This window comes from Prionailurus bengalensis, chromosome D3, assembly GCF_016509475.1.
Source record: "Prionailurus bengalensis isolate Pbe53 chromosome D3, Fcat_Pben_1.1_paternal_pri, whole genome shotgun sequence".
NCBI classification, from domain to species: Eukaryota; Metazoa; Chordata; class Mammalia; order Carnivora; family Felidae; genus Prionailurus; species Prionailurus bengalensis.
In genome coordinates this window covers 69,453,799-69,480,339 of record NC_057356.1, presented here as the reverse complement: position 1 = coordinate 69,480,339, position 26,541 = coordinate 69,453,799, and the positions used below count along the sequence as shown (strand labels likewise).

At 47.9% G+C, this 26,541-nt stretch overlaps 1 protein-coding gene across 2 annotated transcripts in view; it reads left to right on the top strand.

Annotated features, from left to right (window-relative positions):
* The window catches only part of MYO5B (myosin VB), a 334,060-nt gene that overhangs the window by 286,601 nt on the left and 20,918 nt on the right, over nucleotides 1-26,541 (top strand). Inside the window, exons 23-30 of one of the 2 annotated variants that reach the window (XM_043558787.1) lie at nucleotides 4,995-5,079; nucleotides 6,347-6,492; nucleotides 7,845-7,964; nucleotides 10,418-10,558; nucleotides 14,199-14,264; nucleotides 18,035-18,274; nucleotides 19,307-19,407; nucleotides 25,699-25,776. In XM_043558787.1, the coding sequence (XP_043414722.1) occupies nucleotides 4,995-5,079; nucleotides 6,347-6,492; nucleotides 7,845-7,964; nucleotides 10,418-10,558; nucleotides 14,199-14,264; nucleotides 18,035-18,274; nucleotides 19,307-19,407; nucleotides 25,699-25,776 (977 nt within the window). The remainder of the gene's footprint in view (nucleotides 1-4,994; nucleotides 5,080-6,346; nucleotides 6,493-7,844; nucleotides 7,965-10,417; nucleotides 10,559-14,198; nucleotides 14,265-18,034; nucleotides 18,275-19,306; nucleotides 19,408-25,698; nucleotides 25,777-26,541) is intronic. The other variant, XM_043558788.1, reaches the window with a different exon arrangement.

Sequence of the window (26,541 nt, the reverse complement as noted above, 5' to 3'; positions counted from 1 at the left end):
GATTCATACTGGTCAGAGCCTCATTCCCACAACTCTGAGCAGTACATTCACAGTTGAACTTGAGGTAGAAACCAAGTTTGTGTGAATTGAGAGAATGAAAAGCAGCAATGTCCCGTGGCAGAGAAGGCAAACAGTTTCCTAGAAGGTAGTTTGGAGCCTCATTTTGCAGGACATTGAAAATTCTTTGAAATCAAAAGATATTGGATTGTTTCAACAGACTGTTGACAAAGTACTTGGAGCTTTTGGTAAGCTTCCAAAGGTATTGTGTATCTGCAGTTCTCTGTATGGAGCCAGAGAGGGCAAGCCACCAGCAAATCCATTAGCTCCCTAGAGTAGCAGAGGCATCTGTGAGAGTCGCTGCCTTCCAAGCCCCTAGGGAGGACAGGGCCAGGTGACCTTGCTCTAGGACTCCAGCCTTGTAGAAATTCTTTCCTGACCCTTTCCATGCGATGCTGAGGGTGGAAGGAGCCATACTCATCTCTCAGCACCTTAAGCTGAACTTTAATGCTAGGGGGAAGGCAAGGGAGCACTTACTCATAACCAACTGAAATTCAGACGTCAGGAAGGTTCTGCCCTTGAACCAGTCTGATGGGTCCATCAGGGATTTGTCTCCTAGGTAGCAGTCCTGGTAGGTTACCATCTAATCTCAGCTGCCACACACATGTTGTTGTTGTTGTACCATGGATGTCTTTCTGCACAGGCTGGGAGGAGTCTTCCCCAGCCCAACCCCCACCCCCCTGCAGTAGATCATGAAATGTACCAAAGATGGTTGGAAGTGAGGACTTGAACCAGGGACCAAGCTCATTCATTGTGTCACCCACTACAGTCTTGCAGGTGTCTCTGGAGGAGCTTATCACTCGGCCCAAATCTGGGAGCCTGTTTCATACTCATATTTTTATCTTGTACCACATCTAGCACAGGGTACTATTAATTTGTGGTAGATTGTTAATTTGTGGAATGATTTTTTAGTAGCTTTATTGAATATAATTCATATACCATAGCTTACTCATTTAAAGTATACAATTTTTTTTTAATATAGTCAGTTTTGCAACTATTGCATAGTCTAATTTTGGAATATTTTATCACCCCCCAAAGAACACTGTACCCATTAATAGTCACACCCCATTCCCCCCTTATTCCCTGTCCCAGCCTTAGGCAACTAATCTACTTTCTGTCTCCATCGCTCTACCCCTTCTGGACATTTCATATAAATGGAATCCTACCATATGCAACTTTTGGACTGGCCTTTTTCATTTAGCATAATGTTTTCAAGATTTATCCGTGTTGGAGCATTAATCAGTACTTTATTGCTTTTTATTGCTAAATAGTATTTCATCACATGGATATACCATATTCATCAGTTCATTGATGGACATTTGAATTGGTTCCACTTTTTAGCCCTTTTGAATAATTCTCCTACAACCATCTGTGTACAAGTTCTTTTGTGGACATAAGTTTTCATTTCTCTTAGAAACCTAGGAATGGTATTGGTGGTCAAACAAGGGTTAAAATGCAACTTTCAAGGAATTTCCAAAGCTGCTGCATTGGTTTACATTCCCATCAGGAGTATATGAGAATTATGATTTCTCTGCATCCTCACCAAACACTTGTAATTGTCTTTTTTTTTTTTTTTTAACCAGCCTAGTATATGTGAGGTGATAAATCATTGTGGTTTGGCTTGCATTTCCCTAATGACCTTGAACATTTTGTGTGCTTATTGGCCACTTGGAGGTGTCTACTCAATTTTTTTCCCATTTTTTGATTGGATTTCTTTTTGTTGAGTTATAAATACTCTATTCAGGGTCCAAGTTCCATATCATATAAATGATTTACAGATATTTATTGTCATACTGTGTGTTCCCTTTTCCTTTTGATAGTATCCTTCTAAGAAGAAAAGTTTTTAGTTTGGATGAAGTCCAATTTAAATATTTTTTTCTTTGGCTACTTGTGCTTTCAGTGTTATATTTAAGAAGCCATTGACTAATCCAAATTCAGAGATTTTGCTCCTTTGTTCTTTTCCAAGAGTTTTATAGTTTTAGCTCTTACATTTAGGTCTTTGATACACTTTATTTTTTGTGTATAGTGTGAGGTAGGAGTCCAATTTTACTTTGTGGAAATACAGTTGTCCGGGCCATTTGTTGAAAAGACTATTCTTTCCTCAATGAATTACAACATGAGGGTTTATTCCTGGATTCTCCATTCTATTCTATTGATCTATAGTCTACCCTGATGCTAGTGTCTCACTGTCTTGATTACCATAATCGTGTTTGAAGTAGTAAGTGTTAAAATTGAGAAGTGTGATCCTTCCAAATAATCTTTCAAGATTATTTTGGCTATTCTGGATCCCTAGATATTCCATGTAAATTTCAGGGTCAGCTTGTCAATTTCTGCAACAAAGCCATCTGGGATCTTGATAATGATTTTGTTGAGTCTATAAATCAATTGGAGGAGGGTTATATCTTAACAACATTAAGTCTTCTGATCCACTAACTTAGGATGTCTTTCCACTTTAGATCTTCTTTAATTTCCTTCAAAATATTTTGTAGCTTTCAGAGTATAAATTTCTACTGCTTTTGTTAAATGTATTCCAGAGTATTTTCTTCTTTCTGAAGCTTTTGTAAATGGAATTGCTTTCTTAATTTTGCTTCTCAGATTGTTTACTGCAGTGTATAGAAATACAATCAAGTTTTGTGTATTGATCTCGTACTCTATGACCTGAACTCATTTATTCTAATACCTTTTAAGTATATTGCCTGGGATTTTCTACATAAAAGATCATGTCTTATGCAGATAAAGATCATTCTACTTCTTCCTTTCCAATCTTGATGATTTTTATTTCTTTTGTATTTGCCCTGGCTAGAATCTCCAGTACATTGGTGAATAGTTTTGGCAAGAGCAGGCATCCTTGTCTTTGTCCTGACTGTGGACACAAAAGGTATTCAGTCTTCTGCCATAAAGTCTGATGTTGTGGGTTTTTGTGGATGCCCTTTATCAGGTTGAGGAAAGTCCCTCCTATTCCTAGTTTAAGTGTTTTTATCATGAACATTTGGTAACATTTTTGTTAAGGATTTTTGCATTCATATCCTCAAGAGGTAATAGTCTGTGGTTTTCTTGTGATGTCTCTAGTTTTGGTGTTAGGATATTACTGGTCTTGTAAAGGGAACTGAGAAGTGTTCCCTCCTTTTCTGTTTTATGAAATAACCTGTGCAGAATAGGTATTAATTTTTCTTTCAGTTGTCGCTAAGTGATGGAATGATTTTAAAGTATATGCTTCAGCTTGGCGCCTGGGGAAGGTAATGTTGTAGAACCAGCTACATACATTCATCAACAGCTCCATGCCATTCCTGCTGCTTGAACTCCACATACATCATCTCCTTTAATGCTGAGACCAGGCCTGTGGGGTGGGTGCTTGTTTTCCAGAGGGGGACCTGGGCTTTACAGAGCCAGAGATCCGTGGCTGTGGAGCTCCTTGTCTTTGCCTCAGGCCAGATTTGCTGTACTTTGATTGTGATGTGATCGCAGGAGTTTTTTCTGTGCTGACTTGCCAGTGGTTCAGGGAGCCTCCAAGGAAGTGGGACTCAAGTCTGGGTGCCTGAATCGAGGGCCCCTGGGCACGTGTTCCTCCTCCTCTTCCTGTCCAGTTTCCACAGTGCTCACTCACTTGCTTACCTTTGTCAGGAAGACAGGGATGCGACATTGGTGAGGAAAATTACTCAGTGGCCTTCTGCCAGATGAGTCTCCAGGGGTTCCGGAGAGAAACATGCAGAGGTGGATCCATTGTGCTCCAGCTCCCATGTTACGACAGACCCCTTTCCTATACTCTTCTAGAACAACTAATGATTTCTGATTGTCTTAGAATATGTATGAATTGTTACATTTTTAAATCTATACAAATATTTGCTCCAATACAAAATAGCCAAAACTTCCTTTTTTAAAAAGCTCGCCATACAGGGGCACCTGGGTGGCTTAGTCGGTTGAGCATCCGACTTCAGCTCAGGTCACGATCTCACAGTTCGTGGGTTTGAGCCCCACGTTGGGCTCTATGCTTGACAGCTCAGAGCCTGGAGCCTGCTTTGGATTCTGTATCTCCCTCTCTCTCTCTGCCCCTCCCCCACTTGCAGTCTGTCTCTCTCTCAAAAAATAAACATTAAAAAGAATTTCAATTTTTTTTGTTTTTATTTTATTTTTGAGAGAGATAGAGTGTGAGCAGGGGAGTGGCAGAGAGAGAGAGAGGGAGATACAGAATTCAAAGCAGGCTCCAGGCTCTGAGCTGTCGGCACAAAGCCCGATGCAGTGCTCCATCTCATGAGCTGTGAGATAATGACCTGAGTCAAAGTCAGACACTTAACCAACTGAGCCACCCAGGCACTCCTTAAAAAAAATTTTTTTAAAGCTTGCCATACGCTATTTGTATTCTTCCTCTGAACAGAGCAGGATTTTTCTTTAATTAGTCTTTGCTTTTTGTGCCATTTTCAGCAGCATTCACTTCATGTTTTCTTTGTGGTGGGGGCGGTGGGTATCATCAGAAGCTAAACGCTAGAGTTCTCTTTCCTTCCGCAACACCTTGCCACTGAGACCGGCAAGGGCATGTAGGATGAAGACCAGAGATAATTCTTCATTGTGAGCCTTGGGCTCTCCTGCCACTCAGATTCGAGAGCTCAAAATTTACCAAGACAAGCAACCAAACACGAAGTGAAAGCCTATTATCATTGTCCATTCCTGCACACGGCCTGTGAGCATGTGCAGACTTCTCATGAGACTTCTGTGGGCGCTGGAAGACCGTACAGAGCGGTGAGCTCATCTGTCTTCTTTTAATGGGACTTTTCTTGCAGTGCAACAAATTTTCCCTCAAAATGAAAGCAGTCTTGACTGACTTGGTTCTCTTAAAAAGAGGATGCAGACATAACCAGCTGAACTTCAAACCCCACAAAAGGAGCCTCTCCTCTCCCCAGCCTCAAAGGGCAAACATTTTCCCCTCTTGCTCTCCCTTTCAGCGCGTTGCAGACCTGGAGGAAGAAAATGCTCTCTTAAAAGATGAGAAAGAACAGCTTAACAACCAAATCCTGTGCCAAGCGAAAGGTAAGTACCAAAGCACTTGATTTTGTATTTTGGAGTTTAACTTCTTTTCCATACTGATTTCTGCCCCCAAAGCCTCCTAGCAAGAATACAGTCAAGATGGTGCAGGGAGAAAGGGCTTTAATAAATGAAAAAGAAGCAGGGGGGTGGGGGGGCACCTTTAAGACTCTGCTGTGACTCCTGGTTTTGAGTTTAATGCACATAATGGACAATGTAGTGGACAGGATTTGGAGTTCAGGGGACTTGTACTCGAAGAATAATTACCATATGCTACTGCCTGGCCTTGAGCAACTCCCTTAATGACTGTAGTCCTCAGTTTCTTCATCTGCAAAATGGGTATAAGAGTATAGCTCTCCGAAGCATAAAGCATTTAGCATGGTGCTTGATACCTAATGAGCACCTAGGAGCTGTCATTATTGCTGATTTTAAATTTCTCTTTAGTGTCCATAGGACCTGTTGTGGTTTCTTCTGCCCAGTGGGTCGTCTGCTAATGTTTGCTAAAGAGAAGGTCCTGGGTCAGATCCCACCGACCCCTGTGCCACCATCAACCCCCAGGCTGCCTGACCAAGGAGGAGCAGTGGGTGTCCACAGATCCCAGTCCTTGCCCAGCTCAGTGGGTTCCTTAAGCAAATCACTCACCTTTTCCTCTTAGGTCTCTCTCCCGTGCCACGAGAGGATTGAACCATCTAAGGACGTGATTTCACCCAGCATGAAATCTCATTGAAAACTTAAACTTCATTTCCCTATAAATATTGCTTCTTTCTGCTGATATGAATAATAAGTTTTGGTGATGGGGGTGGGGGAGGGAGCCCATCCATGTGATCTGTTTACCCTCCCTCCTTCCCCCAACCTGGCATCTGGCCTTCTCTCCTTCAATCTCCCTACAGTTCCAGAACCCGAAAGATCAGGAATGGGGACAAAACTGGGGAACAAAACCTGGGTTCTTCCAGGCATCTTGCCAGCAGCTGCTGTGACCGTTGTCACAGGAGAGAAGCTGGTGCATTAAGCAAGGGAATGTCCTGTCCGCTGCCTGCTTCTCCCCCCCCCCCCCCCCCCCCCCCTTCTCTGAAGACTTAAGCTGCCCTGACAAGCTTCCCTTTGCTCTGCAGTGGGTAAAGTTGCTGCTGAATAAACTCATCAGGTGGTGGTGGTGGGCACTTGTCATGGGCAGCCTTGCAAAGAGAGATTAATCACAAAGCATGAGTCAAGACTCATGCAAGGGGAATCCATTCAGAAAGCAAAACTGCAGTTTCGTGTGCCTGCTTTCCAGACGAATCTGCCCAAAACTCTGCCAAGGAAAATCTGATGAAGAGGGAGCTGGAGGAGGAGCGCTCCCGGTACCAGAACCTCGTGAAGGAATATTCACGGTTGGAGCAGAGATACGACAACCTTCGGGATGAGATGACCATCATCAAGGCAAGGAGGGCAGTTCTGGCACCAGCCCCACCTCCGGCTTCCTCACCCCCGTTCATGCACATCTCCAGCCACTGCACTGCCATCCAACACGGTCGTGCTCAGTAAATCTGTGCCTTTCTGGCACAGATCGGGTCCTTTCTGGCAGCTGTTCTTGCCGTGCCTGCCAGTGGTTATCACATAAGGAAGTAGTGGGGCCAGGTGATCCTTCCCAGGGACGGCTCCTTTTTCCAACTTTGGGGTCTTCTAAAGATCTCAGGAGTTTAAGGAAAATCCCACCATGGTGCGTATTGTCAGTCATGTTACCTGCCCCAGAAACATCCCTACACTGAAACACTAGCAGCGTGGGGGAGTTCAGATCTCTGCATTGCTGGTGCATGCTACAGAGAAACCCACAGCGTCTGATCATTTCTCCTAATCTTTATACATAGAAACATCCTACTTCAGGATTTATCGTTCCTTTTTACCCCACATAAACATTCCCTCCAGAAATGCATATTCAAACAAGATTGATAAGTTAATTGCATAGGAACCAGGAAGATAAGCTGAAGAGGAACATATATAAATACAGAATTTTCTGGCCAGTTCTTATTCTCAAAGCCAAATCATATGCAAGAAAAAGAAAAGTATTTTTACATGAACAACCTAAGTATAAATGGTAACCTCTATTTCTTTTTTCAAAATGTTTTAAGTTTGGTTTAAAACATTTCAGTTTGGTTTATTTAGAGAATGTGCATGAGTGGGGGAGGGGCAGAGAGAGAATTCCAAGCAGGCTCCACACTGTCAGTGCAGAGCCTGACACTGAGCTCTGTCTCACAAATCATGAGACCGTGACCTGAGCCAAGATCAAGAGTTGGACACTTAACTGACCGAGCCCCCCGGTAACCTCTATTTCTAATGTGCTTACTATTTTCATAAAATTGGAGCGCAAGTTGAAGGGCCCTCTAAGGGGTCCTTAGAAGCAGGCTTGCTACATTCTTTTCAAGTGGGGGCCTAATGACAGGATGGCCTTTGTGTACTATCAAGGCAAGACCAGGAAGATAAGGCTTGTTTGCTCAGGACTTTGTGGAAAAAACGGCTGAGGTGTTAGGGACTCAGATCTCATTAGGAGAGAGGGAATTTGGTCCGGCTATGGAGGTCCCTCCTCATTGTCATTTTGTTAGCTAGACAGATGACTATAAGAACTGTAGATGAAGTTTTCATGGGAACAGCTCCATTTAGCTATCATTCCAAGACCTGTTCTTGTTGACAAATGAGGCCAGAGTCCAACTCTAAGATCTACTGGCCTTTGAAAAAGAAATAGTTCTCATGAGCATTCATTTGTTAGGAGTACTTACATTTTTCTCCTTCAACAGCAAACCCCAGGGCACAGGCGGAACCCATCAAACCAGAGCAGTTTAGAATCTGACTCTAATTACCCCTCCATCTCCACATCTGAGGTCGGAGACACAGATGATGCCCTCCAACAGGTGGAGGTGAGTAAGACAGGCTCATGGCTGCTGTCTGTGCTCCAGAGGGAGTGGAGCTGCTTTGGGTTTACCAACTGTGTAGAGATGTACTCTTCTGGCTGATGGTGACCAGAGTGTCCACAGGCTTCTTTCTGACCAGGGGATCACTTGGCCTGCAGGCAACTTACAGATCCTGGAGTTAATATTTACTGTGCAAAGAGATAGATTACTGTTCACCTTACCCGCTATCCAGAAAGAAAGGAAGAAGGTAAATCCCTGATCCTTCCTCTTATAAAACTGAGAGCCTATTGCAGAGAGGTAAATGCCTGGCTTAAGAAGGAACAGCTTAGGTGAGGATGTGGAGAAACGGGAACCCTCTTGCACTGTTGGTGGCAATGCAAACTGGTGCAGCCGCTCTGGAAAACAGTGTGGAGGTTCCTCAAAAAATTAAAAATAGATCTACCCTATGACCTAGCAATAGCACTGCTAGAAATTTACCCAAGGGATACAGGAGTGCTGATGCATAGGGGTATATGTACCCAAATGTTTATAGCAGTGCTTTCAGCAATAGCCAAAATGTAGAAAGATCCTAAATGCCCATCAACTGATGAATGGATGAAGATGGGGTTTATATACACAATGGAATACTACGTGGCAATGAGAATGAAATCTTGCCATTTGCAGCAATGTGAATGGAACTGGAGGGTATTATGCTAAGTGAAATAAGTCAGAGAAAGATATCCTATGTTTTCACTCATATGTGGATCTTGAGAGACTTAACAGAAGATCATGGCGGAAAGGAAATGGAAAAAATAGTTACAAACAGAGAGGGAGGCAAACCATAAGAGACTGTTAAATACAGAGAACAAATCGAGGATTGATGGGGGGTGGGGGAGAGGGGAAAGTGGGTGATGGGCATTGAGGAGGGTACTTGATGGGATGAGCACTGGGTGTTGTATGGAAGCCAATTGGACTATAAATTATATTAAAAAGTAAATACAACATCAGAGAAAGAAAAAGAACAGCTTAGTCGTTAAAATGGAAATAATTTATCATCCCCATTTAGTATAGCACATATAAAATAGCCATAAATATGCAAGAAAAAATTTTTTCCTGACTTAGAAGCTGGGTAAAACTCAGAGAACAATTATTTGGAATATTTGGAACCACAGATATTTGCCGAGTGACTATATCTTTGTCAATAATAGTCCCAGAGTTTCTAAATACTGTACCACACAGTGGACTTTGTAACGTACATAAAACCTTAAGCACGTGAAAGACAGACCTGGAAGAGAGGCAGTTGTAAATACAAACGTGCTTTGAGCACATCTTTGTGCAGGGTGCTGCAGGTGAAGTAGTGGTCACCAAGCCAGGGACGGTCCCTGCCCTCGCAGAGCTTGTCTGGTGGAAAGTCGGCAGTAATCAGGTGACAGGAGAAGTTTGTAATAGAACCTCAAGTGTTCAGTGCTAGAAAGAAAAAGTATTGATAAGAGACCGCGAGTGACAGGGTAAAGGTGGCAAACGATAGAAAAAGAGGTCTTTGGGATGGGAACGTGTTCTCTCGTACAGTTCAGTGTGGTCTGCTGCTCGCCGTAAGCACTTAGCTCATGTTAGCTTGAGAGAGGCCATTGCTGTCACCACTGCAGCGTCTGAAGTCTGGATCCTGGAGGCTTCAGTCATTTAAACTCCAGACATGCCACCAGGCGTATATGTGGCCATTTCTGTGCAGACGTAACCACCTCCATCAGCAGATTGACCTTCTTCAAGGAAATTGAGGCTGGTTCTTGGGATCAGCCAGGACAGCTAGTACAGCGCTGGCTAAGCGCGAAGTGCTCGTGAAATGCTATACATGTACTTTAAAGATCCACATAGATAAGCTCATGCAGATACACCTGTTTGTACATACGCACCCACACACAACAGAACCCCAGAGGGCAAACCCAGGCATGAATCCAAAGGGAGAAAATCTGGGAAATCGATGCTCTCAGGTCTATGGAATAAACAGGTTGCGTGGCAGGGATGTCTTGGTTCTGTTTCAAGGTACAATCAAGTGGTGTTTGACAACACATTTGCAGTGATTAGTAACCACATCGATTCTTCCATCAGGAAGTGTCGAGCCTGAGTTTGACAATTTCTCTGGTATGAGACCATTTCCATCAGTGAACTCTTTTAACTTCCAAATAAAATGGCTGTGTCTTTACTCTTGGAATGTATGAGTGGTTATCTTAAGTAGCTCTCACAGGAATATAAATGGGCCAGACTCAGATGTCATCTAGACAGAAAATGAGCCTGGAGTACCAACTTCACTCTGAGAACTGATGGTTGGTTGGCATTGGCTCTGCCTCTGGGGCGCAGGTCGATGTTTGTACAGAGAGAGAGGACAGGCAGCTGATACAGAGGCAGGCTGGGAGGTGCCATATGTCCCCTGAGGCAGCTATGCTATTGAAACCTCCTTCCCGGCTCCCTGTGTTCCCCTGAAGGACATCGGCCTGGAAAAGGCAGCCATGGACATGACCGTCTTCCTGAAACTGCAGAAGAGAGTGCGCGAGCTGGAGCAGGAGAGGAAGAAACTGCAGGTGCAGCTGGAGAAGAGGGAGCAGCAGGACAGCCGGAAGGTCCAGGTGCGTGCTGGGGCTGCAGGCCTGCAGAGCGGCCCCCAGGTGCCGGCGTCAGCACGCTCTTTCTCAGGGTTCACGTGGCAGGGTGACCACTTGGGCTTATGCAGGTGCTCGGTTTCAGAGAGGAGCTTCCACCTCGTGTTGGTGTCACACTGAGTCTTCTCTACCTGCCGACGCCCCCAGACCACTCCAGATGGACAGGAGTAGGCTTCCCAAGTGCCCCCAGGGCAAGGGATTCCCAGTGGCGAAGCTAGGGAGAGCCTGTGGCATTGTCACCTATTTGCAAAGGGCACTAGGATGTGTGATTAAAGTATAAATACAAGCCAGAGTCTAATTTTAACAGAGACAAGTGACTGTCCTTTACCATGCCAGGAGTCTGGCATGGACTTCAGTCTACCCCCCACTGGGTTAGGGGTAGACCAGGTTTGTGGTCACTCACTTTTCTATCCCATGATTGCTCCCTGGCCTCAGTCCAGATTATCATCAGTGCCTTGGGTCTCAAAAGGGTATGTCTTGAGACCGTAGCGTCCCCAGATGTATCACTGTCTCAGGGACCCCCCCAGGTACCTATGCAATGCTCAGCACTGTGGTAGAGCCAGGTCGTAGTAGGTATTCAAACTGTTTATTACACAAGAGGAGATAAAAATATAAGAAGAAAAACCCCTAGCCATTGAGGAATTTATGATCCAGTTGGGGGGACCAGACACATAACACAGGTGACAAGTGAAAACATCAATAGGGCTCAAATAAATGCAAGGTTGGGTACAGATTGGCACTGTAGGAATAAAACCCACTGAAGTTAGCAGTGATAAGGAGATAAGACCCATGTGTTATTGGGAGGTAGAAAGACCACTTCCAATGGGATAGAAGGCCAGTTCTGACACTGGTCATATCACTAGCTGGACCTCATCATGGGTTTGTCAGAGGTCTTTGTTCTGAAGCCTGACTTGCCCATTGTGGAGTTCAACCCCCTCCCCGCCTCTCAGGCCTGCTCCCTCCTCTACACATGGTCTCCTTTTAGTGGTAACACCTGGCTTCCCTTTCCCTTCAAATGTGATATAGACATTGGTCTGTATTGCTAGGATATTCTCTGGTATTCTGAGCACAAAGTGGGGAGGTAAATCTTGTTGGTGGACTTCAGTCTCTCAGGTGGATTAGACTGGAGATTGAAGGGGTTAGATTTACAAACGATTCAGTCCATAGAAGAGAAGGAGCCCTGACAGGCAAGCGCAAATCAAATCTATGAAAAGCTACACAGACCACATCAGACCATCCCTGATGTAGAAGTCCCCAGCCCCCCCAGCTACCCCCAAAGGTCCAGGCTCCAGATTCCCCACCACAGAAATGCCAGATAACTTTGAAATCTTGGCTTTAGGCTTTCTCTTTGTCTTGCTACAAAATAAAAAGGGATATCCCTTTCTTGAAAAGTAATCCTTGGGGGTGCCTGGGTGGCTCAGTCAGTTGACCGTCTGACTCTTCCTTTCAGCTCACTCAGGTGATGATCTCACGGTTCATGGATTCAAGCCCTGAGGCGAGCTCTGTACTGACAGTGCAGAGCCTGCTTTGGATTCTCTCTCTGCCTCTCTCTCTGCCCCACCCCCTCTCTCAAAATAAACTTTAAAAAAGTTATCACTGAACAAGAGTTAGAACTATAGGGTTGGCCTATAGCCCTGAATGTGTATTGAGGATCTCCCTTTAAGGAGAAAGATCTTGTTTCTGCAGAGTTTAGTAAGAAAGGCAGAAGTGGGGCAGGGGGGACGGAAGGTGTGGAATCCCTCTACAGCACTCTACAGGATCATGTTCTTGGATCTGCCCCTGGTTCCAAGAGGAATCCTGAGCCACCTGAATCTTTCCTCCAGAGAGATGTGGCGTAGGGTCGAAGGTACAGAGAGAAGTCTGTAGATTGCGCCATCAGTATGGGAGTGGCAGTCTGCTGTGAGGATGGGGCCTCTGTGACAGCTAGGCTGTCCCTGTGTTTGACTTCCCATCCAGCCAGCCCCCTTTCTCCGGGCATAGCAAAGTCACTTTGGCCACCAGGGTGATTCCAGTGGGCTGCCCACTTAGAAACATAACTGCCAGTCCACCTTAATACAGCCCCTTGGACCATGGATGATCTCCGTTTTCTGAGAACCGGATGCACTCAACAATTATCCATGGCCATGCGGCAAATCCACGCTCCACAGAACACAAGTGTAGGCCTCTCACTGGGGCAGAGATGAAGAGCCCACTCTGAAGAGTCCCATCCGGTACCACTAATGGGGTGGGAGCCAAACAGAGACTGGTACCCTGGACAGCGGCTGTCCCAGGTTGCAGGGGCAGGAAACCATGTGGTCCGTGCAGCAGCCCTACATCTGGACAGTCTCCAGGAGGTGCTCACATCCATCCCGGTCTGTATGCCTGGGCACACCTAATCCATGCACAGCAGGGGAGTGGCCTTACCTTGGACTTAAGGTTGCTAGCACTGCAGATAATCTAATTAAGCACTGTCAGGTTTTAGCTCCAAAACCCATCTTATTCAAGGACTTTCACCCACTACTTAAAATCACCCCATGCAGCTAACCATTTATGAAGGTGTTTCTGCCCCTTCTTATTGACAATTCAGGTTCAGTAGCTTCCAAACAATTATAGGAGTCATTGGTTCACTGAGTATGATGAGCTAGCATTACAGCTGTTGGTCTCCACATTCCTTGGAATTGAAATCAGCATTTACTGAGCATCGTAGGGGCCAGCTGCCAGAGTCCTTATTGTGGGGTGATATGGAGGAAGCAGGCTTCTCCACAAAGTGCTTAGTGATTCAGTTGTGAAAACTGAATACACATGTTCACACACACCCCCAAAAAACCAAAGGTAGCTCATTAATCCCCTTAATAAGCACGTAATTATTATGTATTAGCCTTCTTAAGAAGTACATAAGTGTTATAGTGCTGGTTTCCTTGGCTGCTGAAACAAAATCCCACAAACTGGATGGCTCAAAACAACAGAAATTGATTCTCTTGTAGTTCTGGAGGTCAAAAATCAAAAAGTAAGGTCCCAACGGGGCCATGCTCTCTTAAAGGCTTTTGGGGGGAAATCTCTTCCATGCCTCTCTCTGAGCATCTGGCATTGCCAGAAACCCTTGGCATTCCTTAGCTCCAGTTCCTTGACTTGGCACTGTATGACTCCAATCTCTGCCTCCATCATGTGCTATTCCCCTGTGTGTGCGCGCGAGAGAGCGCGCACATGCTATCGATCTCCTTGTAAGGGCACCAGTCGTATTGCATTAGGGCCCATCCTTATGACCTCATCTTGACTTTGATTTTATCTGCAAAGATCCCATTTCTTAAGTCACATTCACAGGGTACCAGGCTTTGGACTTCAACGTATGTTTTGTGGGGACATCATTCAACCTGTAGCACAGTGTATACATATTTATATGCCTAAGGACCTGGGAATGAAGTTATGGAGACGGTGAAGACAGGCAGGAGGATAATTTATGGAGAGCTTCCTGGTGGCCTGAAGTAGGGTACTACATTCTGGAGGCGGGAAGAAAGCAGACACAGAGCAGGGAGTGCGGGCAAAACGAGCATGTCTCCTGTGGTTGAAAATATCACCATGGGACAGCTGCCTGTGGTCCCTGCTCACCTCTGTCTCCTCATTCGTGCAGGTGGAACAAGCAAAGAATGACCTGGATTTGGACCAGGATGCAGATCTAGCCTACAACAGTCTGAAGGTAAGATTGTCGGCCAACAAGTTCCCCAAACTCGTACCCTGTGGAAGATGGGTGAGCAAGTCTTTGCATAAGTGGAGCCATAAGCGGGCAACTTGACCCTTCAGTTTCTTCATCTGTGAGATAGAGGCAAATGTGTACTTACTACAAGGAGCCATAATCTCTACTTACAGGAGACACCAACTATAGGTGTCCCACAGTTTAGTTCAACATGGGCCCTAACTACCTACATTTAGGATAGACTCCACTGGTCAGGGCCCTCGTCCCTCAAGACTGCCCTCATTTCAGATGCCAGTCACATTGGTGAGTCCCCAGGTTACCCACACTTCTGTCCACTTGGCTACCAATCGGGTTCCCGTGACCCCCCCTCCTCAGGTTGATCACATGTTAGAGCAGCCCACAGAGCTCAGGAAAGCATCTTATTCGCTACTCCTGGTTTATTCTAAAGGCTGCAGCTCGGCAGGCGAATGAAGCAGGCACAGGTGTGTGGGAAGGGGCCCAGAGCTTCCACGCCCTCTCCAGGTGTGCGCTCCCTCCACACCTCCATGCGCTCATCAACCAGAGGCCCTTGGAACCCTTCACCTACGGGTTTCCATTACACAGGCACCAGTGATAAAATCATTGGCCATTGGTGTTCAGCTCCGTCTCCAGCCCTCCTCTTTCCCTCTCCAGGCATCTGTGGGTGGGGCTGTAAGCCCCAGTGCTTGGATCTCAGGATTGGTTCCCAGGCACCTGGTCCCTCTCCTCATTGGCATGAACTAGCTGGGGATGAAAGGGACTTATTATGACTAACAAAGGACACTTCTCTCACCCTTATCAGGAAGCGCCAAGGGTTTTAGGACCCCTGAGCCAGGAACCAGGAGCTAAGACCAAATAGAACAAAAGATGTTCCTCTCACCTCTGTCACTAGGAACCTGGGCCAGAGGCTAAATATATGTTGTTATGTCACATATGTCTTACTTGATACAGTTTGAGTTAAAGAAACATGTGGACAGTGGGGTGAATTCACTTTGAAAAGAGATCCAGACTTGCATGGAGAGATGTAAGGCCGAGGGATGTCCCCGTGCACGCAGTGCTGGCCCAGCGAGAGCTGGTGAGATTGGAGGGTGCAAGGCCTCAGGTCCCAGGGTGAGCAGGCCTATGTTTACTACAGTGATGGGGGTGGTAGGCCTCCAGCCAGGGAGGGGGGCACAGGAAAGGGCATCATAGCATTCCCCCTCCCCTGCTTCCATTCCCAGGGGCTTGGGAATTGATCCAGTCTGGCAGGGTCAGTCTGGTCCCACTCACAGAACCGCAGATAACTCTGGTCACCACTACACTACCCCAGGAGAACAGCCCTGAATCATGCCCATGGCTTTTTGAACAATTAGGGTCACAGAAGTGGGTGCTTTGTAAGGGTTTTCCTTTTTTGAGTTATTGATTTAGACTTATTTTCCACATGTGATATTTAAAGGTTTAAAACCCCGTGAAAAGGGGAGTGGGTGTGACAGATGTCTGTGGTGCATGCCGTTCCTCAGCTGCCTTCCCCAAGCAAGTGAACGGCAGGCTGTTTTAGAACTGGAAAAGATAAGGGGCATCTGGGTGGCTCCGTGGGTTAAGCATCCAATTTCGGCTGAGGTCATGATCTCGCTGTTCATGAGTTTGAGCCCCGCGTTGTGCTCTGTGCTGACAGCTCAGAGCCTGGAGCCTGCTTCGGATTCTGTGTCTCCCTCTTTGCCCCTCCCCGACTCATGCTCTGTCTCTGTCAAAAAACATAAACATTAAAAAAAAAAAAAAAAAAAAAAAAAAGGTAAAGTGGGTCTAGCCCAGTGGGCCTCCAGGAGTGGTCCTGGGACCAGCATCATGGCAGGCATGCTAAAAATGCAGATTCTCAGCCTCCTCCCAGACCTGTATCACAAGCTCTGAGGTGGGGCCCAGCAGTCTGTTCTCAGCCACCCGCCTGGGGTTTCCATTGCCCACTCAAGTCTGAGAGCCACTCTTCTAGTCTATGGGCAAAGTCCTGCCTCCAGGACTCCCATCTTAAAGTCTGCTTAAAAACTCGCTCTGCGTTCGGCTCCTGGGGAAGATGCCCCACGCTGTTCCTGCAGGCTACATCTCCACTGCTAGCTCAGGGCCTGGCTCAGAGAGGGCTCAATGAGCGCTTGTCCCAGACTCTTGAAACTCCATGACCATTCTGCTCTGTTAGGCCAGGATTCTGAGGCTACAAGACCTGGTTTTCCCTTCGTTGTCTCTGGTGAAACCTGACTTAATTTTTGCGCTGTCTCAGAGGCTGGTGTCTGGGAGGACCAATGCTGGGGAGGCTGGTTGCATTTCTTCTCACTTAACAGACCCAGACACTGAAGGAAACAATGAAAAATGGGGCTTTTAGGCAAAGCCCCGTCAGCCTGTATTTAATGGGCCCCTGCTGTGTGTCCAGCTGAATGCTTCCTGAAGGCACGAGGGAAGGAGCTGTCCTCTGCCCTCCCAAAGTGTAGACTCTGCCTGAGCAGATCGAAGCAGATCATGAGTCTGCACACCAGACTATTCAGCCCTCTTTTCCAACCCGATCCTTACCAAATCGGATTTGAAAAACCTGCCCACAAGTACATGGGTGAGATGAGCCTACTCTGGGAAGGACCCCTTGACAAGTAGTGATTTTTGCTGAAACAACCAGAATTTCAGAAGTTCCCGCTGATCCTTCTCTAACGCATAAAGGGACAGAAGCACACCATTTGGGTACTGGTCTCAAGGCTTAGGCATACCCTCCCTGTGGGGGTGAGATGGGGCGGAAGGGTCCTTGGGCTGGTTGCACCTGGCAGAGATTGCTGGAGGAGGCTTGATACAATGTGGCCAGGCAAGGTGGGATCAGGTGTCCAGAATCGTGGGCTCTAGCCCTGGCAGAGGTTCCTAAACTCACTGTGAGTCTTCTCTGCTCAGTCCTTAGCTCCCTCATTCAGAAAATGAAAAGATTATTTAGATGGTCTCCTAGTTTTGTGGTCCTATGTCTCTGTAATAATTGTGCAACCAATCCCCACTTATCCACCATTTGGGGATTTGGGGGGAAATTTTGAATCCCATATATCCCAAGACCCTAAGAGTATTATATATGTGAGTACCAAACTTTCTATGGTCTGACTTTGTGAAATCCAAAGCTAAATATTACACCCAGAAAACTTAAAATATATTCTAAAGTTGTTTTGATGGCATTTTTGCACACAGGTAGCTTTTCTTCTGGCATTGACAGTTGGTGGCTTTCTGTGTGACCAAAAAACAAAAGTGTGTTCCTAATATACTCTAAAACATTGGTCTGTGTGGTGCTCCTTGGAATAAGGGCATTGGGTAGGAAGGCTCTCTAGATAGCTAAGTTTGGGAAATCCTGGGATTTTTATGCTCTCTTGGAAAGTCACAAAGTACATCAATAAGTTTCTAGGAAGTCTAATGTTAAAAGCACATTGTTTAAAATTAACCTGGCATTTCCTCAAGGGTAGGTTTCATGGCCAGATACACTTAGAGATAGGAACACTATTCTGTTTGGGGAATGCTGTCATAGAGGCCTCAGGTCAGATGCTTCACCCCAATAACTTAGGGTTGTGGATTCAAATCCAAGCCCCAGTTTTAACTATTACTGAACTTTTCTCATGGGTTTTAGTGTTAAAACAAGAAGGTTGCTCCAAGCTTCATAGGAGGGACAGGGCAGGCTGATTCCGGAAGGTGGAGGAGGAAGTCCACATGGGGAGAGGAGACTGTTCTAGGTCCAGAAGGAGATGGAGTATGCTGCTCGGGCTGTCTTCCAGAGGCAAGAGCTAGAGTCGGAGAACAAGAAGCTGAAGAACGACCTGAACGAGCTGAGGAAAGCCGTGGCTGACCAAGCCACACAGGACAACTCCAGCCACAGCTCCCCCGACAGCTACAGCCTGCTGCTGAACCAGCTCAAGCTGGCCAACGAGGAGCTTGAGGTTCGCAAGGAGGAGGTGCTCATCCTGAGGACGCAGATTGTCAGCGCCGACCAGCGCCGACTCGCCGGCAAGAGCACGGTAACAAGATGGCAGCCCGGTTGGGCTTGCCAGGGGGCGACACTAGGTAATACGGACGGTGTTTTGCTTACGTAGCTTTACCCGTGAGCACTTTAAACCTAAAAAAATGCAGGCGCGCTGACTCTAGGGTCTCGTCTAAAGGGAAAGCAAGGTACTTGCTGCCTTCTCAGCATGACCTTTCACGGGAGACTTTGCTGGAAGTCTCTAGAATCTTCTGAAGTTACTCAATATGAACATGTTCAAAAAGAACAAGGCACAGAATTAGAAACAAGGGCAATGGCCTGAGCAGCCCCCTTGGCCTTGTTTTTCACCCCATGCTTTGTGTCTTGCTGTTTGATTCTGAGGTAGAGTAAGTCTTTTCCTCTAAGCCCACCCAGGGTGGCAAGTCCAGCTTAGCATTTGTTCCTAATGTTTTCACCTTCTGGGACAGAGACCACCGGGAACAACTCTGGACATGGCCCTGGGATGACTTAGAGGGGGATAAGTAGGCAGTCATGAGTGTGGAGGACCAACACTGAGACAGATTTTCACCCTGTCCTTCGGATTTGGGGGGTGCTGGTCACCTCAGAGACACAGTCACTGCCATCCTCCCTCACAGTCCAAGTTCGGGGCTTTTGCAGCCAGGCCTTGTCATTCTGTGCCTTTGAAAGTACCATTCCTGCCTGGGTTTAACTGCTGTTATCCGAGGTCATCCTGAGCCTTTGTTTTTTTCCCCAAAAGCTTGTTTTTTTGGTTTTTTTTTTTCTTAATGTTTGTTTATTTTTGAGAGAGAGAGAAGTGAGGGAGGGAGATGCAGAATGCAAGGCAGGCTCCAGGCTCTGAGCTGTCAGCACAGAGCCCAGTGAGGAGCTTGATCTCATGAGCCGTGAAATCATGACCTGAGCCAAAGTCAGATGCTCAACCAACTCAGCCACACAGGCACCCCTCAAAAGCTTGTTTTTATGCCTCTGTATATACAAAGTCTATAAAGTCATTTTGCAACAGTTGTTTATGTAACCAGAGTTATTTCTCTTTTAACCTGGGACCTTCTAGGAGCCGAACATTAATGCCAGAACAAGTTGGCCTAACAGTGAGAAGCATGTAGATCAGGAAGATGCCATCGAGGCCTATCATGGGGTCTGCCAGACAAACAGGTAAGTCCCCCCTCATGGTAACTAGAGGAGGCAATGGAAAAGGGTCTTGCCCAACCTGACATGTGATGGCTGTTTCTCAGACACTGCTCAGCATCAGGGTTTATGTATTATAGGAGGTAAACGAGAAGGAAGGAGCAGGCTCTGTGAATTCCACGCCCTTAGGAAAACACTTGTCAGCTTCAGCAAGACTCTGGTAACACAGCTGGGGCATCCAGAACCCAGATCTTATGAAGAGCTTTTGGAAAGGGAGCCTCCCTGGAAGTGTGGACAGGAGGAGTGAGAAGGACCGGCTGAGAGTAGCTTTTCCCTTAGAGGGAAGCCAGCACCAGATGAGCCCAACTAAGTCCTGGGAGGGGCTGCTGCTGCTCCAGTTCTTCGCTTTTTTATTGCTTTTTAGAGCATGTGTGTGTGGGGCGTGAAGAAGGGCAGAGGTAGAGAATCCCAAGCAGGCTCCATGCTGTTAGTACAGAGCCCAACGTGGGGCTTGATCCCATGACCTGCGATCATGACATGAGCTGCAATCAAGAGTCAGATGCTCAACCAACTAAGCACCCCGCCCCCACCGGGCACTCCTTTATCTTTGCTTTAATATTAGCTTTACTCAACCCAGCTGGTGGGCCCCAGTGCCTGTCATTTAAGAGATGGAACCCAAGCTAGGCACCCCAGAGGTTGGGTGGAAGAACTTGACCACTATCATACTGGCTCAAATGAGTTTTCCCTGGACTTTAGTGAACAGACCTCTAGTCCCTCCTTAAGAATGGACTGCCCAGGGGCACCTGCGTGGCTCAGTCGGTTAAGCGTCTGACTTCAGCTTGGGTCATGATCTCGCAGTTTGTGGGTTCGAGCCCCACTTCAGGCTCTGTGCTGACAGCTCAGAGCCTGGAGCCTGCTTCAGATTCTGTGTCTCCCTCTCTCTCTGCCCTCCCCTGTTGCACTCTCTCTCAAAAAATAAATAAACATTAAAAAAAAAAAGTTAAAAGATCTGCCCAGGTTATGGCCAGGGAGCCTGACTGAGGGAGGCAGCAGGGCCTGGATGAGACCCCAGGGCCTTATGGCAGAGTGCTTGCACTCTGGAGTCCACTCGCCAACTACTTAGTAACTCCTTTATAACCACTCAGTGCCTCAGTCTCCTCCTCTGAACCGGGGACAGTCACAGCAGTGTACTTCGCATGGAGATTGAGAAGGTCAGGTGAGTTAGTCCACGTCTTGTACTGAGAACACTTCCTGCCGTTATTACTGTCTTTGCCTCTCGGGGCCCCTGTGGGCACCTGTAAGAACAGAGCCAGCCTTTTCCCTGGCTACCTTTCTCTCTCGCCTCAACTCACCGACGTGATCAGTCACGAAGCGTTTGTACAGAATTGATGAAAACCGCAAGCACATCTAGAAACTGTCAGCAGGTGCCGCTAACTGCAACATGAAGTTGTCAGCAAGAATTGTCAGGGACTTGAAGACTTTAACGCTGGGATTTCCACGTCTTCTAAACTAGCCCATTTCTGCAGATAGGGAAACTGAGGCCCAGAAGGGATGAGCTATTCTGGCAAGCAGCCAGCCTGAAACTGAGTCAAGGTACAATCCAGAAGGCCTGACTGCCAGGCCGGGCTGCTTCCCGCGCACTGTGTAGGTAATCAGAAGATGCAGGCATTCTAGCAAGACCCCCCAGAGGAAAGTAAATTTCCAGAGGGACGCGATTCTGGTCCCCAAAGGAGAGAGAACAGGAAATGAAGGTGACCCTCTCAGTGCTGAAACTGGAGTCCAGATTTAGTCATTCAGAATTATCTTGGGTGAAGAAATACACTGAATAAGAAAAAAGAGCACAGCTGATACTTGGAATTAAAAAAGGGGAGAGCAGGGAGGACAAGCTGGACCTTGACAGGCGAGGGAGTGCTTATCTTTCTGATCTTCTGCTATTGTCAACTCTCAGCTCCCTTTTTATTCACCTAAATGGTTGTCCAGGGATCCAGTCCCAGGGGCTGCTTCCTACCCTGGATTTGTCTTCCTTTGCAGCAGTAATAATGCTGGTGATAAAATAAAAATAGCTTTTCTTAGATGTTAAAATAATTCCATTCCCCAGTCAAGCCTAGGGTACAATAGGGAACTAATAGCCTGTGAAACCAGGTACAGGAAGGAGCCTTCAGAAGCCTGAAGAACCAGTTCCCCAGTGCCTGCCACACTTGTGCCTCACCCACACCGTGATCTCTGCAGTGAGAGAGGATGGCGGCAGGCAGGTGGACAGGGCAGGAGGATGCAGGCTGTGATTGCTGGAGCTCGGCTGCCAGGACATCGGTTACAAGGGCCACCCCTGGGATAAGAGTGCCCTGAAGGCCGAGCTGCGGTTCCTCTCCTGTGATTTCCCTCTGAGAGAGAGTGTTCTGGTTTGAACAGAAGTGGTATTACGCACGTGTGATTTGGGGTGGGAGGGATTGCAAAAGTCGATCCTCTCTCAAGGAAAAGCTTACAGTGCTGCACTGAATTTTGCTTAGGTTTCTGGAGGGATTCTAGACACTCTCCCATGCCCAGTCATCGCCTCTCTCAGAATCCACGGTCCTTCAATTTGGAACTTCTCTCCCTCGCTAACTTCCAGAGTTTATGGAGTTCTGTTTGATCGTTACCATTGTCTTTTCCTTTGTTTTCCAGTTTGGGAGGGAGGCCAGTTAGGAGGGTCGGCTCTGGGGGGAGACACAGGAATGTGGCTAGCTCTTCCACTTACAGAAAGTGCTCCCATTTTCACATTCTGGGAACTAAGAGAAACCAGCAACATTATTACCATTTTCTGTATGGCCATAGTCAAGTCAACCAGGCATGTGCTCAAGGTCGCGGAGCTAAGGAAGAGCAGGCATGTGTGGTGAGAGCTCAGGTCTGGGTCCAGCAATGGTGCTCCTTTGGCCACCAGCCATTTCTGCTCAAGTCTGTAGAACTCCAAAGGGAGACTTAGAGCGCATTGTTGGACCTTTGCTTGTGTCCCAGGAAACTGCAGCCCCACCTCCCAGCAGGTTCCAAGAAACAACAGGAGGCCCTTGGCACAAAAGGTAGCTTTGCCTGATGCCACCTGGGCTTGGACAGATAAACCTGGGGTTATTATTCACCCCCTAATGGGCCTGCTTGGGACACTGAAGATCCTGTTTAACCAGGCAGGGGTGTGTGCGGACTCCTTAGGATGGGCTCGGAGTTTTCTGGCTCCTTTGGCCCTGAGCCCCAGCTGCTGTGGGATGTCTGGCTCAGAAGAGCAAAGGAGTAGGAAGAGCCTCATGGTCCCCAACTCCCTCCTCTCAAGTGCTCACTTTAACTGTTCCCGGCTAGAAACTCTCGGCTTCCTTCTGTGAGGTGATCATGCCCTCCTAAGGTTTCCCAGGATTCAGTGGGTCCCAAGCCATCAGCGTAATTCCTGTCTGCGGTAATTCAGTGGTATATTTGTCCACAGACAGTCTTATTCATGGCATTGGGGTTGCTGCCTCCCTTTCTCAGAGATTGCAGGGAATCTCCTGGGCAGTTGGGTAGAAAGTCTAGGTGTGAGCTACAGAAATAAGCATATCTGTGGAGCACCACGTGCTTTTTTCCGAAACCGAAAACTGACCATCATCATGCTCATAGGAACCTTGCCTGTTTCGACAGGGAGGCAGATCCTTGGGCCAGGACAGAGGGATTGCTGTTGGGTCATAGTCCTGATGTTCTCCACAGAGGGAAAGCAAATATTATCCTAGGCCTTTTCTGCTGCCTGATATTTACAGTTAATAAGGTTATATAATAAAAGATATAGAAGAAACCTCAGATCGGTGAGCTGAGCACTTTCATCGTAATAGGCACGGGACATGTAGGCAATGACCACAACATGCCCTTTGGGGTGCCGGTTCTCCAGTCTCCTGCAGTTGGAGACTGTACCTGCGGCTTATTCAAGCGCATCTGCAGCCTCTTTGGGAATGGAGCTCAGCACAGTCGTGTGTACCCAGGAGATTTTCCGTGAACGTTTGTTGATTTAATTGACGTAGGTACTTTACATTTAAAAAAAAAAATTCCTGTAAGCTGTCGTTTGGGGTTTTCCTTCTCATGCCACCAGGTGACGCTCCCTCCCAGGCCTTCGGTCCTAATAGCACGCAGAGGGGAGGGAGAATCTCTCCAGAGGAATTGGTTCTCTTTCATCTAGCAACAAAGGCTGGACCTGGAGCTGGTTGACTGCTTTTTAATTTACTGGTTTGCCTGACTTCCTGAGCACGGTGGGATGACGGGGCCTCACAGTCTCCCCTTTTATCTTTGTGCATACTGCCTGGCGTGTTTCAGAATTAAGAATTCTGAGAGTGTCTCCCCCTGAGCAGGAATTCAATGCTCACTTCCTCACTGTGTAACTCGGCAACACACAGGCACCGGCAGAGGGTGAGCGGTGGCACTCAGTCTGCCATCGAGGGAACTATAGGATCGCGGTGACCCTCCAGGAGAGAGCCAGCAGCCCTCCTCGGGGCATGAGGGCCAGCCGGTGTGGCAGGGAAAGAGCCAGAGGCCAGGTGCCAGAGCCCGCCTGGGTTCTAGCCCAGGTGTCGGCGTCAGGCAAGTCCTCTCCATCTTGGGGTCTCTCCACACATGGCGAACAGGATGGTTGGAGCAAAATACCCTGCATTCCTATTCAGCAGCGATGCCTCCCCGCGGCTGCCTGTTGGGTTAAAGCCCTAGCTACTAAAAGGCCCTAGTTAAATGTGTTAATAGCTGAGAAGGGCAAAGGGGCTAAGCTGTCAGTTCCCCCTTGACGCGGCCCAGCTCACTTTCTGGGTTTGCTAGGATAAATGGAACACCCAGGCAGGGTAAGTGCTAAGCACGGGAGGGGACAGCAAAAAGTCTACAATAAAAGGCAGTCTCTGGGGAGGCCAGGCCTAGGTGACCGGTCTGGACATTTGAGGAGCCAGAGTCCCAAGTGGGAGAGGTCCCCAGTATATGCTTGTTGGCAGTAACCCCCACACTGCCCAGCCAGATGGAGCACAAGTTGTGACAGTAAAGGGTAGGCTTGGGGCACAGAAGCCAGAGTAGCACCAGAAGCAAGCTCACTGTGGTCTCTGCCTCCTGCCCTCTGCTTCAAGCTTTTCAGCGTAGGACCTGGTAGCCACGTGACCAGCTTTACCCAAGAAGCAGCTTATGTGAGTGGTGCAAGGCCCAGAGCTCCTCTCCACGAGGCTGAGCTCCTGGGAGGTAAAGTGGGCAGCTGCACCCCCTGGACCTCCCGCGAAACCCAGCGGGAGCGGTACTGTGGCTCCTGGGGACAACTGTTTCTCCCCTGTGAGGGAGGGGTTGCTGGTCCACGCACACCATCTGTAGCTCCTTTGCGATTCCTGCTAGGATCCAACCAGCAGGAGAATCCCTAGGAGCAGAGAGGGAGGGGCAGGTTCCCAGCGGGTATAGAGGAGGCTCACCTGCTGCCCTATCCCACTGGACTTTTCGTGTCTCCTGTGTACCCAGGGCTGTGAAGGTGGGGAGGTGCGTGGATGGGGGAGCACGGGACATGTGCCTGATCTCCTGGAGCTGCCCTTCCAGCATCGGGCAGACACTGGGCAACTGGGGAGGGCAACTGGCCTTCTGCATTCCAGGTTGGGTCAACAGGAGTAACGCACCCCAGTCCCTGGGCAGAACAGAGAACGTTCAGTTGGCATCCTGCTTGGCACCGTTGTTATTAGTGGTTTCTTTCTGTCCGAGTGCACTGAGGGCTGGAGGTGAGATTAGCTAATGCTTTTTGTGTCCTTAGTGACAGAAGAAAGCAGCATTGAAAAGCAGACAGTAGGTAGCCATCTTCCTCATCATCACTGAGCCAGACGTCTGGGTACAGCCAGATGCAGCATCCCAGGAGCCCCTCTGCAGCCTCCACTGTGCATGGGGCCTCCTCTCCCTGCCCTGTTTGCATCTCTCCTGATTCTCCCTTTTCTTTTCTGAATCCTTCTGGTCAAAGGAGGGGTGGGGGCAAGGGTGGAGTGTGACAGCAAGGAAATGCCTCTGCCCAGCCTGCACCGCTGCGGGTTACAGAATTTACTGGGACAGGTGCAACCCTTTGCTCTCCTCTGCAACATGCTCCCCAGCCTCTCATGATCCATGAGCCCCCATGAGCGTGCACGAACCCCCTTCTGAGACCCAGCCTGGGGGAGAGGTGATGTTCTTAGGTGCTCAGGTGCTGGTTATAAGAAAGAAAGACAAACTTGGGGGTTCTTGAGCTTTGCCTTGGTTTCCAAACCTTGGCTGAAATGGCCTCGCTTTCCTGGTCTGTCTGCCTCCCTGTCTCTTCCCTCTATATTGGATGCCCTCTTTTTTGTCCTTTATTTCTAGCAAGACTGAGGATTGGGGATATTTGAATGAAGATGGAGAGCTCGGCTTGGCCTACCAAGGCCTAAAGCAAGTTGCCAGGTCAAATATACACCTTTCTGCCTCTGCCTGCTTTGTCTGTTCCGCCTGCTCATGTCTACGCTTAACTGTTTCTCAGCTGGAGTGGAGGCAAGGGCACGACTCACAGGGGCCCCTCGGGTTACCCGGCTGGCGCTCTGTGTTCAGGCTGTGTGGGTGAGATTGGAGAGGCTGTTTGGCGGGGTCCAGGCAGTAGCACCTGACGTCACGATAGAACCTTCCTTGGGGCAAGGACACTGATGCTTCAGTGGAAGATCCAGAACTTGAATCTGGTTCCACTTGACATCAGAATCTGAATCCATAAGCCATTGGTCTTCAGCTGTCGGTGACCAGTTCGGCAAGGGAGGTAAGACATGCGCGGAAACAGCAAAACGTGGTGGTCCTGGCCCTCCATCGGCTGCCAACGTGTGGCTCATTAGGACTGTGGCATACCTTTGTGCATTTGAGCATCCCAGCAACAGATGGGGCGATGGTCTGCAGGCCTGTTTCCCAGAAAAGGAAACTGAGGTGGAGTGGGTGCTGGCCCAGCTCACTCACCCTGGTGATAGCAGAGTGGGGATGGAACCTGATGGCCTCACACACTATCTCCAAAGCTTTGCCTGCTGTTGACCTCGTGGCGGTCCCATTACAACAAGAGCGTCTGTTCCTGGGAATAGAAAGTCCAGGTCAACTGGTTCTCGAGGCAGTGTGTCTCCAGTGGCCCCACTGCCTGGGAGTGAGGTGACCTCTGTCTCTTCCCTTGGTGGTCTAATGTGGATCAGAACAGTA